Source organism: Ictalurus furcatus, chromosome 28 (genome assembly GCF_023375685.1).
Source record: "Ictalurus furcatus strain D&B chromosome 28, Billie_1.0, whole genome shotgun sequence".
NCBI lineage: Eukaryota > Metazoa > Chordata > Actinopteri > Siluriformes > Ictaluridae > Ictalurus > Ictalurus furcatus.
Genome location: NC_071282.1, coordinates 6,506,111 through 6,519,037, shown reverse-complemented (window position 1 = coordinate 6,519,037; position 12,927 = coordinate 6,506,111). Strand labels below are relative to the sequence as shown.

Below are 12,927 nucleotides of genomic sequence, written 5' to 3'. Positions count from 1 at the left end.
ATATGGTTTCTGCCTTTCCCAAGCACTCATTTTGTCTTACTTACCTCCTTTAACTCTCCTTCATTTTTTTTTTATCACTATACAGTGGCCTCCACTAATATTGGCACCCTTGGTAAATATGAGCAAAGAAGGCGGTGAAAAATTGTCTTTATTATTTAACCTTTTGGGCTTTTGTTCAAAAAAATAATCTTTTAATTGGGTTCTAGAAAAGCAAAGTGCCAGAGTAATTCTTATTTTATTTTATTTTATTTTTTTAAAGGATAATGTGGGGTTGGCGTTTTAGGGGTTAGTTAGGTGTTCACGGAAGAGGTGGGTCTCTAGCTGTTTTTTTGAAGATAGTGACAGATTTTGTTCTCCGGATTGAGGTTAGAAGTTCAATCCACCATTGAGGGACAGTTAGTGTGAAGGTTCTGGAAAGGGACCTTGAGCCATGCTGAGTAGGCACTAATAAATGTCGGTCATTAATCGACAGCAGATTGCTTGAGGGAACGAAAGCCTTCAGGAGAGTGTTGAGGTAGGGGGTGCTCTTCCAGACAAGGTCTTGTACGTCAGCATCAAGGCCTTGAATTTTATACGGGTGGCTACAGGAATCCAGTGGAGGGAGATGAAGAGGGGTGTGACCTGGGTCCTTTTGGCCTGGTTGAAGACGAGACATGTTGCTATATTCTGAATCATATGAAGGGGTTTGATGGAGCTGGCTGGGAGGCCCGAGAGTAGTGCATTGCAGTAGTCCAGTTTTGATATGACAAGAGCCTGGACTAGTAGTTGTATAGCCTGTTTGCTGAGATAGGGTCTGATTTTCTTGATGTTGTACAGAATGAACCTAAAGGACCGTGCTGTTGTTGAAATGTGGTTTGTAAAGGTCAAGCAGTCATCAAAAGTCACCCCAAGGTTCCTGGCTGTCCTGGTTGGCTTGAGTGTGGTTGTACAGTTGTACATTGAGGTTGTGGTTGATTGAGGGGCAGGCTGGGATGACGAGAAGCTCAGATTTTGCCAAGTTGAGCTTAAGGTGGTGTTCCCTCATCCAGTTCGAGATGTCAGACAGGCAAGCAGAGATTTTTGCAGAATAGTAAAACTAGGAAAGAAACCCTAAAAAACACTAAATAAAAATTGTGCATAAACTGAACAATAACAAATGTGAGAACACAAACATAACCTGACTTGATGCAATGCTCCAGCAACTAGGAAGAAAAACCAGGGAACACATTAGAATGGTTAAGACACGAAATGGGGGGAGACAACAGAAGTTGTTCTGCAACGGCAGTTAGGGTGCCCTCTAATGGACAAATATGGAATTAACATATTTATACCCCTGTGAAACAGAACTTCATGGTTGTACAATATCCTGTTCCTAGTCACCCAGGCATACTAAAGAAAATGTAAAATATCAGTGGGAATATACTTCAAATATATTTTTCTCATATGAATTCATGGGGGTGCCAATAATTGTTGCACACATATACTTAACAAAGATATTTTTTGATAAACTTGTGTTGTGTTTGCAATTGTTTGATATCCATGAGAGCAGAGTATTTTATGATTTATTTATTTTTTTTAAAGATCAAAAGGGTAAATAATAAGGACAATTTTCACAGCCTTCTTTGCACATATTTATCAAGGGTGCCAATATTAGTGGAGGGCACTGTATATGTATATATTTTTTCAACTGCCTCGTTCAATATTTATTCTGACTAACAATAGCATCCATAAGCACGTTGACACATATGGTTAATTACAATATGTTGACTCACAATGTGCAACAGATGAACACCTCAATATCATTTACATATGCACTGCACTTTTCTAGCTGCAGTAGGAGACTGCACATTTGTTTTTATTTTTTTTGTTTTTCATTTCACTCTTTTGTATCTAATTATATGTTAGAGGTACATCATGTCATTTATTAGGGGTGTAACAATATGGCGTATTGTATTGTATTGTTCAAGGCAAGGCTCTTGATTCAAAACATCTGGGTACAGAAAAAGTACTTCACCAGAGTACATAATAAAGTGGACTGTTTATAAAATGTAGCTTATTACATGAGGTATAATGAAAAATTAGCTTCATCTTTATCCAGAATGAGGACAGGCTACAGGGGCTAAAAAACATGATTCTCTTAAACATGCTGTTAGGTGAGTGGCTAGCATACTAGAGTATTAGCAATGGCCATCAACCAGCATGAACTGGAAGAGTCCCTTAAATCCTTCAGATCTGGTGTACAGTATGGGAGCAATTTAATACAGCTTTTGTTTTCTGAATTAATCATGTGAAACTACTGTGTCATTATAAAATTTCAATTATTGTACTTTTATAACACTGAGTATAACATATTTTTGCTGTATTGAAAAAAATTACCATATTGGCACACCACCTAATTGTATTGAATCAAATTTGATATTTTGTGTATCTATACACCTCAAATATTTGTTTATGGATTGCATTCTGTACTGTGTAAGTGTTGCATGTATGTTGTCCAGGTATTTCTCACACTTTTTCTCACCCTGTCTCTCTGCAGAGGATGAGCTGCAGTTATCTGCTCTGCACTATCCTTCTTTTCGTGGCTGTCCTGCTTGCCATTACAGTAACGGGCACCATTCTCTTCCTGAACCACTCCCAGTCTCCGCCTATTTCAGACGGCCCACCGCATATCACCACCAATCAGGATGAGGCCAACGCCCTGGTAACAGTCGAGCGGGGTGACGGCTCGCGTATCAACATTTTTATCGACCCAAACTGCCCTGACTACAACAGCAATTTCCTGCGATTGGAAGGAGTGCAGACCTCCCTACTCCACTCGCTTACTGATCATGACTCAGACCTCAAGTCAGTCAAAGGCCAGGACCGTGCACTATTGGTGAACCTTGCTGAAGAGGTGGCAAAGCTCTCAGCACATGCAGGCCAATTGAAGATGGACTACGAGTCTCTGAGTAGAGGGCAAAACAACTTAGGACAGGACCTTAACACGCTGCAAACTGAACAAGGAAAGCTTATACAGGTACATAATTCTAACTGTATCTGAACACAGTCAGCTCAGTATTACTGGCACACTTGGTAAAGAGGGTAAAAAGGATCATGACAAAATTTCGTTGTGGTTAATTTACAAGCCTGAATATACTGTCTATACATATCTTATACAATGCTTGACGAGATTGAAGAATACAGAATCTTTTCAGATCTTCAAGGGTCCCAGTTCCTCTCTTGTGGACACTCCTCTTCAGCTCACCCCACAGGTTTTCAATAGGGTTTATGTTAGAGGACTGGGATGGCTATGTAAAAAGCTTGATTGTCTTGTCATTTACCAGTTTTGTGTGGATTTGGATGTATGTCTTGGATCATTGTCTTGTTGGAAGATCCAACCACAACCCACTTAAAGCTTCTTGAAAGAAGCAGCCAGATTTTAATTTAAAATCTTTTGGTACTTCATGGAGTCCATTTATCCTAACAGAACTCCTACAACCTGCATTCCCTAGGATACAGCTACTTAGTTACAGTAGAGGCTGACATAAGCCATCTGTCAAAATACAGTAGCCTCAGTAAAAGAGTAAATTATTAGGCAAATTAGCAAACTAAAATACAAACTTTTCAAATTTATAACCATAAATGATGTCAGAACTACGGTTACTATATGTTAAGGAAATATCATAACCCACATTTCACATTGCATATAATATATGCAAAGTTCACAATGTACATCATGGAATAAATCACAAACTTGACTACACATTCCAGCATTTGGTACGTTTCTTAAAAAGGCTGATATTCTAATCTTGTAATCACCGTGTATAGTAATAATAGATTTTACCTTCTGTAGTTACACACAGTGTGTCCTTGTTGCTAAACACTAATCACTGGATCTAATTGTGCTATGCTACCTAATATTACCTAAAGTGCTACCTAAAGTGAATTACCACCACGTTAAAGACCATGTGTAATTGGTGCTAATCCTAAAATTTTGGATTAACACCCTTTGCCTCTTATGTGAGTTTTGACAAGCTGTGACCCACTAACCCTGCTACATTCACATACCCTAGTTCTAAGAAGAAATTAAAGAGAGTTGTTAATCACTATACAACAGCTGTGCAACAGAGAGTGATCTACACTATCACACCTTGAATGGCATTTTCTGATTCTTTTGACATTTTGATAAAGTTGATTACCTGAGTGTGTCTGTGTTGGAGTTTACAGTAGACACTATAGATTCCTGTTCTTGACTGACTGTTGTGGAACTCAATGTGTTATTCTGCAGGTGCAATGCATCCACCTCAAGGTTTAATGTGCATTCATTTCTGCTCACCACAGTTGTAAAGAGTTATTTGAGTTACCTTAGACATCCTATTAGCTTGACCCAGTCTGGTCATTTTACTCTGATCTCTCTCATCAACAAGGCATTGTTCTGCTCACAGAACTTCTGTTGACATGATGGTTTTCTTTTTCACACCATTCTGTGTAACAATCTAGAGATTGTTAAAAAATTGAAAATCCCAGATCAGCAGTTTCTGAAATACACGGTCAAACCCGCTGAAATTTTCTCCCAATTCAATCTCTTGACCTGCATCTTCAGGATTTTATGCATTGTGCATTGCAGCCACATGACTGGTGGATTGGTGTGTATTCATTCATTCATACACACTTCTAATATGCAATTTTGTGTGTGTGTGTGTGTGTGTGTGTGTGTGTGTGTGTGTGTGTGGTCCTTCATCTTCATTCTAGTTTTTCTCAGCACAAGTAACTCCAATTTAAGACCAGCAGAGGCAGCTCATTCATTATATTAAAGACACACCCAGCACAACTGGACACACATACACAAATACATTTTCCTTTTTAAATGGGTCGGTGGGGGGGGGGGGGGTGATTGCATACCTACAGCAGAAGATCTGGCCCTGTGTTCTTTTGAGCCTCACACATCTTTTGTATTCAGTTTTAACTCACTCAATCTCTCACCTCCTCATTCACACAAGTTTAGCTGACTGATGATTGACTGACTGATGACTGACTGATGCACATATTTTATAAAACATATTCTATAGGTATACAGGATACATTTATTGCTGCTGCTTTTATTGAAAAAAAAAAAATATATATATATATATATATATATATATATATATATATATACATAGTTATTGAAAACATTTTCCAAGATGCCGAGCTACTTCTCCAAACATGTCGATGGTGCGTAGCTGATTATATTTTTGTTTATCTCAATACTTCTATTCACAATAAATTTATGCCTAGGTTCTTGCATATTTACAGTGTATTCTATACCTTTTTGTCTTTTCACAAAAAATACACTTTGAATTTTATGTTATAAGCCTTGTGTTTGGCAATGATTAATCGATTAATGATTAAGGTTAGAAAGAATCAATCAACCCATGTGCAATCCTAATATAAACACACCAGAGACATAGGAAATGGTCAAATGCAACTGTGAAGGCTGTGGGGAAAGAAATAATTTATGAATATGGCCATTTGTTTTTATTGAAATTCTAAATTGTGTGGGTTTTTTTAAAAAATAGAATAATTTATGTTTATTTTAATGAGCCAGTAAATGTCTGTTGTCTAGCTTAATGGACTTCACTAATGGTGAAGTCTTCATGTTTACATGCTAGTTATTTTATGGTAGATCAGTGACCAGTTACTCCTTTTCTTGCCATTAGGAGGATTATCAAAAACTACTGTGCCATTTTTTGTACCACATCATTCATTCTAATGCTTTTACAGAGTAACACAATGATTGCGTTGAGTCCAGAAACATCTGTACTAAAGCCACTAGATTGATGAGTCTAAAAAGAGCTTTGAGGGAGTGCTCTGGCATGCCAGAGTGGAAGAGTGACAGTCTCACTGGTGTTTGACATTGACAGTAGTAATCAAACAATCTCTTTCATGATGAATCCTAGACATACCAACTTAATTAGCATTAATGTTCTCTGTATATGCAACACTGACTGAAAAAGGGTGGATCTCCATTGAGTTCAATGGGTACATCAGATTTGCTCACCGTAGCCATCTATATGGTGAAGACTTCTATGTAAGGACGTGGAATAGGACACTATGAGCTAACAGAAAGTCTTTTCATTGGTGAGCTGTGAACCATTACTAGGTGTAGCATAGCGTCCTAGCATGATCATAATGTTAAAATTCAGAAACTTCAGAAAACAACACATTATGGCTTATTAATCCTATATAAACACAGAGATTTCATGATATACTGGTATGGTGGGATATGTTAAATTAAAACCTTTAATCCACAAATAACTGTTTAGTATGTCACATTAAAAGATATAATTAAATATTTACAAAAATGTGAGGGGTGTACTCACTTTTGTGAGATACTGTATATACTTTTGTGTGGCACATTCTAACATGTGGTAATTTCCCCATCTCAGCATGTGGCACAGGTCTGAACACAGCAAGCACTGCTTCCACTTGTCATTCTCAGTGTGCCTTTGTTTTGGATTTGGGCCTGGGTCTGCCCTCTCATCTCCTTGGTCTGTTAGTCACTGTGTTCACCTTATGTTGTTAGCAAAATTTAGTTAGTTTGTGTATTTATACCCTGATGGTCCTGTGGTTCTTTCCTTGATTCTGCCAGACTGTTCTATGTCATTTGCTATGACTATGATTATTGCATTCCCCTGATAAAGCACATGCTGAGCATCATACTGTCCTGCATTCACTTATCACACATTAAAGGTACACACGATCAGAGATAATTGATAAACCAATGTTCTATTGATAAACCAATAATAGCTGATCTTTTCACAGGCTAAATTGATCTTGTGTGCTTGTCTGTGTGTATTTTACAGCTGCTCTCAGAAAGCCAGCTTAACATGGTGAAGGTGGTGAACTCGGTCAGCGATGCCTTGAACTCCATGCAGAAGGAGAATGGAGGCTTGAAGGCTCGTGTGAAAGCTGACCTGCAGAGAGCTCCAGTAAGAGGATCTCGTTTCAAAGGCTGCGCTAATGGTAAAAGCTTTTTGTTTTGGCTGTACAGTATATTTGTCCATTACAGCCATTGCACTGCTCTTTCATCATCAGCTTTTGATTTAGTTGTCTGTTGTTTAGTCATCTATGTATTTTTTTAACCTTCATATCAGTTTTATTTCTGAGAAATGTATCCACAAGAGATGATGTAAATATAGTTCGGTCTAAAGTAATAATAATAATAATAATAATAAATCATTTTAAAAATATTTTGATACACTTAAAACTGCAGTATTGAGCCTCTCTATCCCATCTCTGTTTGTAACATAAACTTGCAAGTTACTTGTGGAGTTTTTTTGTTTTTTTTACATGGGTTGTGCTTTGGCACTGCTCCTTTGCGTGGTTGAATCTAATGATTTGAATTATACTTATAAGAATTGCCACTTCCGCTTATAATACACGACTGTGGGCTTCTTTTTTTCTGAAGTCACTTGAAAAAAAAATCATGGGTCGTGGGTTGTGTTTTTTTGGGCTTGTTTTAAAAATATGGTTGCTTGTTAGGAAAATCTGACAAGCGACTTTATTTTTTTTTATATTTATGTTCGCTTTTTTTCCTAATGCACTGACACTGTCTGCTCACAGCCTCACAATAATATCAGTGCTGAAGTGTATTTTGCCCTCCAACAATTATTACAAGTTATAACAAAAAAACAAGCATAACATACTCATATATACTAATATTAGTTATGTTTCTAATGTAATCTCCTTTTCCATCTCTCCAAATATATTCTGCTCACAGGTGATCAGAAATGCGTGGATAGTGCCTGTCCTCCCTTTAAGCTTTGTTGCCGTTTGAAGATTCTTTTATTAAATAAATTCTGTTTTGCTTTTCAAACTGTGAGTGGTATCAGTTTAATATGTTGCAGGCTCATTTATTGAGTCTGTTTACATTGATACCGTAACAGGCTATAATAATATTGGGCTTGTTTTTGAAGCTGCATTTGCTTATTTGTCTCACAAGACTTGGCAACACTGAAGTATTCGTATGGGTTGTATATTAGCTCCAATATTTGACAACGGAGGATACAGTTTTCTTGGAGTAGAGGCGAGTTGCTCTCTCACAGCTAGCAGAAAATACGTGCAATTTACCACACTGATCACAGAAGAAAAAAAAAACAACATAAGAAACTCAATACCTAGTTGAATCAAGCGAACAAGTGCGCTAATAGCTAGCTACCTATTGAGCCATTAAAATGTCTTACCTGTTCAACAGAAAAAAGCCATCTCTGCATCAGTCTTCAATCCCTTCAGATCTCAGAGTATTCTCCACCTCTCAAAAGCCATGCCGATATTTATTCTTTATCCCTTTTTGACTGTAGGCTCTCCACAGTTTGAAGTTTCTTGGTTTTGACAACAGGTGATTCCCCAGGTGTCAATAATGATTGTGTTTAGAGCTATCCAGATTAAAAGCAGCCATCTAGATGACAAGTTTAAATTCTAAGCAACTGTTGTAACGACAAACTACAAGCCCCACACACGATATAGTAGCCGGCTCTTCTTCTTTCTGTTTACGGATGTGATGTAAACCCACAAAGGCATGATGGCAGTGGTGGCTTGGTGGTTAAGGCTCTGCGTTACTAATCAGAAGGTTAAGGGTTCAAGCCCCAGCACTGCCAAGCTGCCACTGTTGGGACCCTGGCCAAGGGACTTAACCCTCTCTGCTCCATGGGTGCTGTATCATGGCTGACCCTGTGCTCTGACCTGAAGTTCCTGACATGCTGGAGTATGTGAAGAAAAGAATTTTACACTCTTCTGTAATGTATATGTGATCACATCTGTAATGTATATGTGATCACACAATAAACACTCATTATAATTATCATTATTATTATGTAAGGCCATGCAAATGATGTCAAACTGACATTTCCCGTGAAATCGGACCTGACAGCTCAAATTATAAGCTTACCATTGCGAATTTTGGGTAAGGTAAGGAGACAGTTTTGAACACTGATTTTTTATGTAGTTGTTCAATAATTGATTTTTGTTCATTTTTAACCAAAAGTTCCGTACTGCAGCTTTAATAATTTAATTGAAAAGAAAAATAGTACAGAAAGCCAAGAGGGCTGTACTAAATAAGTCAGTAAGAAACATTTATGTAATTCTGTAATTATTGTTATTATTGTAAATATTTATAGAATTGTCATATAATCATTATTTAATTAACAATCTTACTCAGAGTATAATTGTGTTATTATTAAAACAAGCATATAATTTATAAAAAACCTAAGTATCAGGCAAAAGTCTGTATGTAATACTTTATAAAACAAGTATTCCTGGACTTTGTGGCTCTACTATATAACAACTCAGACAGAACCCAAAATAACCACATTTAGCATCCAGATGTATTTTCAGTGATTCTTTAATTCATCTTCATCTTCAACAAACGGCTTTATACTGGTCATGGTTGCAGTGCATCCAGAGCCTGTCCAAGGATCACTGACCATGTGATGTGAGTAAACCAATGATTGGACGCCAGAACATCACATCTAGGGGCAATTTAGTATAGCCAAACCAGCATGTTTTTGGGAGGAAACCCTCTTGAGGAGAACATGGAAAAACCATGCACAGACGTTAACTCAAAATCAGAAACTGGGTACGATGTAGCTGTGAGGCTATGACATGGAATAAGTTAAATACACAGCAGAAATTAATTTTACATGCCCACAATTATCCATAACACTAAAGCAGCTTTTATCATCCATACTTCACATTAGTAAGTTTCTTTATAAGTTTTCATTGAACATTCCCACAATGAAACACAGGCATTTTATGCTACATTCTAATATCACCTGCCTCACATTATGATCTCTTCAGCCGAGTAAATGCCTTTTAATCATCTGATTATTAAGGCAGCAACAATCTGGAAAGCAGAAAATGTGAACAAAATTTCATGGAAAACTGATTCTAAAGTGAGTAACTACTTTTTTCTGTGATTATGTCATCCGAGCCACCATTAGCTGCAGTACTGATTTTTTGTTTTTGCAAGGGGGCGGAGATCTGTTTTTTTATTTCCATAAATTGAAGAAGGTTTGATAAAAGGTGCTCATGCCAGTAGTGTAGAGTTTTATGATGGAGAGAATGTGTTAATTTTTTCTTCTAAAGTATGTAATTACCAGAGACAGCTATACATGACATGTGAGATGTATACCACAGGCAAAACATTCGAAGGATACTTTAAGGATCCAAATTTGAAAGTGTAAGTGACTCCTACTATCCTTCTTTTCTTGTAACTGTCTCTGTCTTTCTCTCTCTTCCCTGTCTATAGGCTCCCGTCCTCGTGACTGCAGTGATATACATGCAAGTGGTCAGCGGGAAGATGGTGTATATTCTGTGTTTCCCACTCATTACCCTGCGGGGTTTCAGGTCTACTGTGATATGAGCACGGATGGAGGGGGCTGGACTGTGAGTCTCTCACATATACAAGCATTATACCTACTGACATACACAGTCCTTCACCCGGCATAGATCATTTTCACAATCTATTTTGCATGCCTCTGACTGCCTAAATGCATGTACTCCCCCACCACACCAAGCCCTCAACCCCCCAACCCCCAAACACACACATATGCACATTTTAGGCCCACAGACACACACACATACAGATGTGGCCATTAAAATTGCGTGAGAAAGAGAACGTGATCCTGCAGTATGCCATGGTACGCTCCGGTATGTGACTCAGTCAGTCAGCGTTGGCGAGACAAGACCGTTAGATGGCAGTCGTATGACATTCTTTGAACGAGCAAACTACAGTATGCTGTACAATTTAGAGTTTTCTTTAGCGCTTCTGCCTGCCATACCGGTCGACGCTGGTATTATGGTATTATGAGATTGAGGTCATAATATATTGGGAATAAAGCATTATGAAAACAAAATATCATTTTGAGAATAACACATATTAATGGTAGAAAATTGGCATGATTAGCACAACGATAGAAAGCCGAGGCAGCAGCTTAATCAAGGCAAGAAATGGATATTGAGGATTTAGTTGAATCTGACTTCAGGATTGTATGGAAGCCCTAAGCGTCCATGCATTATTAATTTTTTCTTTCTTGTTTTATCGTGATCTCGATGTAACAAAAGTTGTTTTCTTTTGATCTCCACTTAATTTTTCTGTGTACTTGACATCCATTGTCCCAAAGTCAATGTGTTTTTTTAATGGGTTTTTGCTTAAATGCCTGAAATAAGATCTGTGGTTAATCTTGAGATATGTTCACATTTTATACTATGACATCAGCAATACCCCACTTGTAATTTTGTTAAGATTTTACATGTCTTGAAAAAGATGGTTGCTAACAAGTGGCTAAATGGTACTGCAGAAGCTGTCAGGGAAATTAAGCATCATAATGCCAAACAGGAAATCTCATTTACTACAGCCTACAGTGTTTATAACCGTGCTCTTGCAAATTATTCCAACTCAAATATGTAGATTTATCAGTTTATAGTATTTTCCAATTGTAGTGTTTTTTTAAAATAAAGATTGAAAGAGTTGTCGGAAGCTTAGTGGTGGTGACGTTGTCGATGCGAAGTCATGTGACCGTAGTGTAGTTCGTTTATAGCCTAATATTAGCTTTTGCTTCTGCCGATTGTATTTATATTACGTGCTTTTGCCTTGCCTATTTTATGCCTGTTTGCCAATCGCCTGACCCATTGCCTGTTTTTGACCATGCTATTGTTTCATGTTTTGGATTTTCTGCCTGTCTCTCTTTAATAAAAGCTCTTATCTGTACTTGCATCTGTCCTAACCTCCATTACGTTAAATTACGTGACATGATTGTTAACCTTGATGAAGAGAAGCCAATATGTGCCATAGAGAACATCATGAGCCTTTCAAGTGAATTATCTGCCAAATGTTTTAAAAGGAGAGGACACAATGATCCTTAGCTTACAGTTATTAGAGTAATTGACAAAGAGAGAAATCTACAGATGACAGAGATGATTATGCATCACGTTTTAAACAGATAGTAGACAACCCGTCACAAGCACTGAAGGAAAATTGGCATTCTCTCCTATTGGACTTACAAGTAAATACTTAAATGTTTTATTATTTTGCACATGTCTATTGCTTTTTTGTGTGTCTGTCACTTGAGTACTTTCCTCTTATTTTAGTCTAAGAAGTCACAATTATTGCCAGTAATAAGAAAAGCATGTTAGGATATATATATATATATATATATATATATATATATATATATATATATATATATATATATATATATATATATATATACATATTTAATAGTAGCTCATAGAAACAAGTGGAAACAAGTGTATTCTAAACATTAGCGAGGCCACATTTGTCATTTTTTTTAGACAGAATAAGTCGATGTAACAGACATCACAAGCTCAGCAGGAGATCTTCTCAGCATGGTGGTTAAGGACGTTCCTTGTTTATTTCAATCCTATGAGAACTGCCATCGCACTGGAACTTAAGACTGTTCTAAGACATTTAGTTATTTGTCTGATGCTACTTTTTTGCACACTCTCCAAAAGACCTTAGCAGCTTGAATGATTTCTAACCACTAGCATCCATTTTACTGGGTCTAAAACTATTTTGCCAGTGAAAGGGTAACTGTCAAGAAATATAATGTAAGTGTGATGGATCTAAGTGAATAGTTTTTTACCTTTTTTCTACCTTTGTCTCACATAATCAAGAGGTTGATTATGAAACATTCCATAATGTGTGGAACTTTACCTAAAATATTAAATCAGTCTTAGGTGTTTGTGCTTCCCCAAGCAGTAGATTAACCTTACCTATGATAACAAGTATCACATTGGGGTCACTAGGGCACCTCCTACCCTAAGCCCTCAAGACCTCTCAGCCGTAGCCCAGAGAATCATGACTTAGGTGAGGACCGGGTCCTCTCACTACCACCTCACCGGCCATACAACTGTGCCATTCACCTCCTTCCTGGGGCCCCTCTGCCATCCGGGGGGCTGTATAATCTG

The 12,927-nt window shown here is 37.5% G+C and overlaps 1 protein-coding gene across 2 annotated transcripts in view; it reads left to right on the top strand.

Moving 5' to 3' along the window:
* The window catches only part of fibcd1b (fibrinogen C domain containing 1b), a 170,441-nt gene that overhangs the window by 97,595 nt on the left and 59,919 nt on the right, over positions 1-12,927 (top strand). For both annotated transcript variants that reach the window (XM_053617682.1, XM_053617681.1), the window contains 3 exons: positions 2,516-2,995; positions 6,804-6,963; positions 10,247-10,383. In XM_053617682.1, coding sequence (XP_053473657.1) covers positions 2,516-2,995; positions 6,804-6,963; positions 10,247-10,383 — 777 coding nt within the window. The remainder of the gene's footprint in view (positions 1-2,515; positions 2,996-6,803; positions 6,964-10,246; positions 10,384-12,927) is intronic.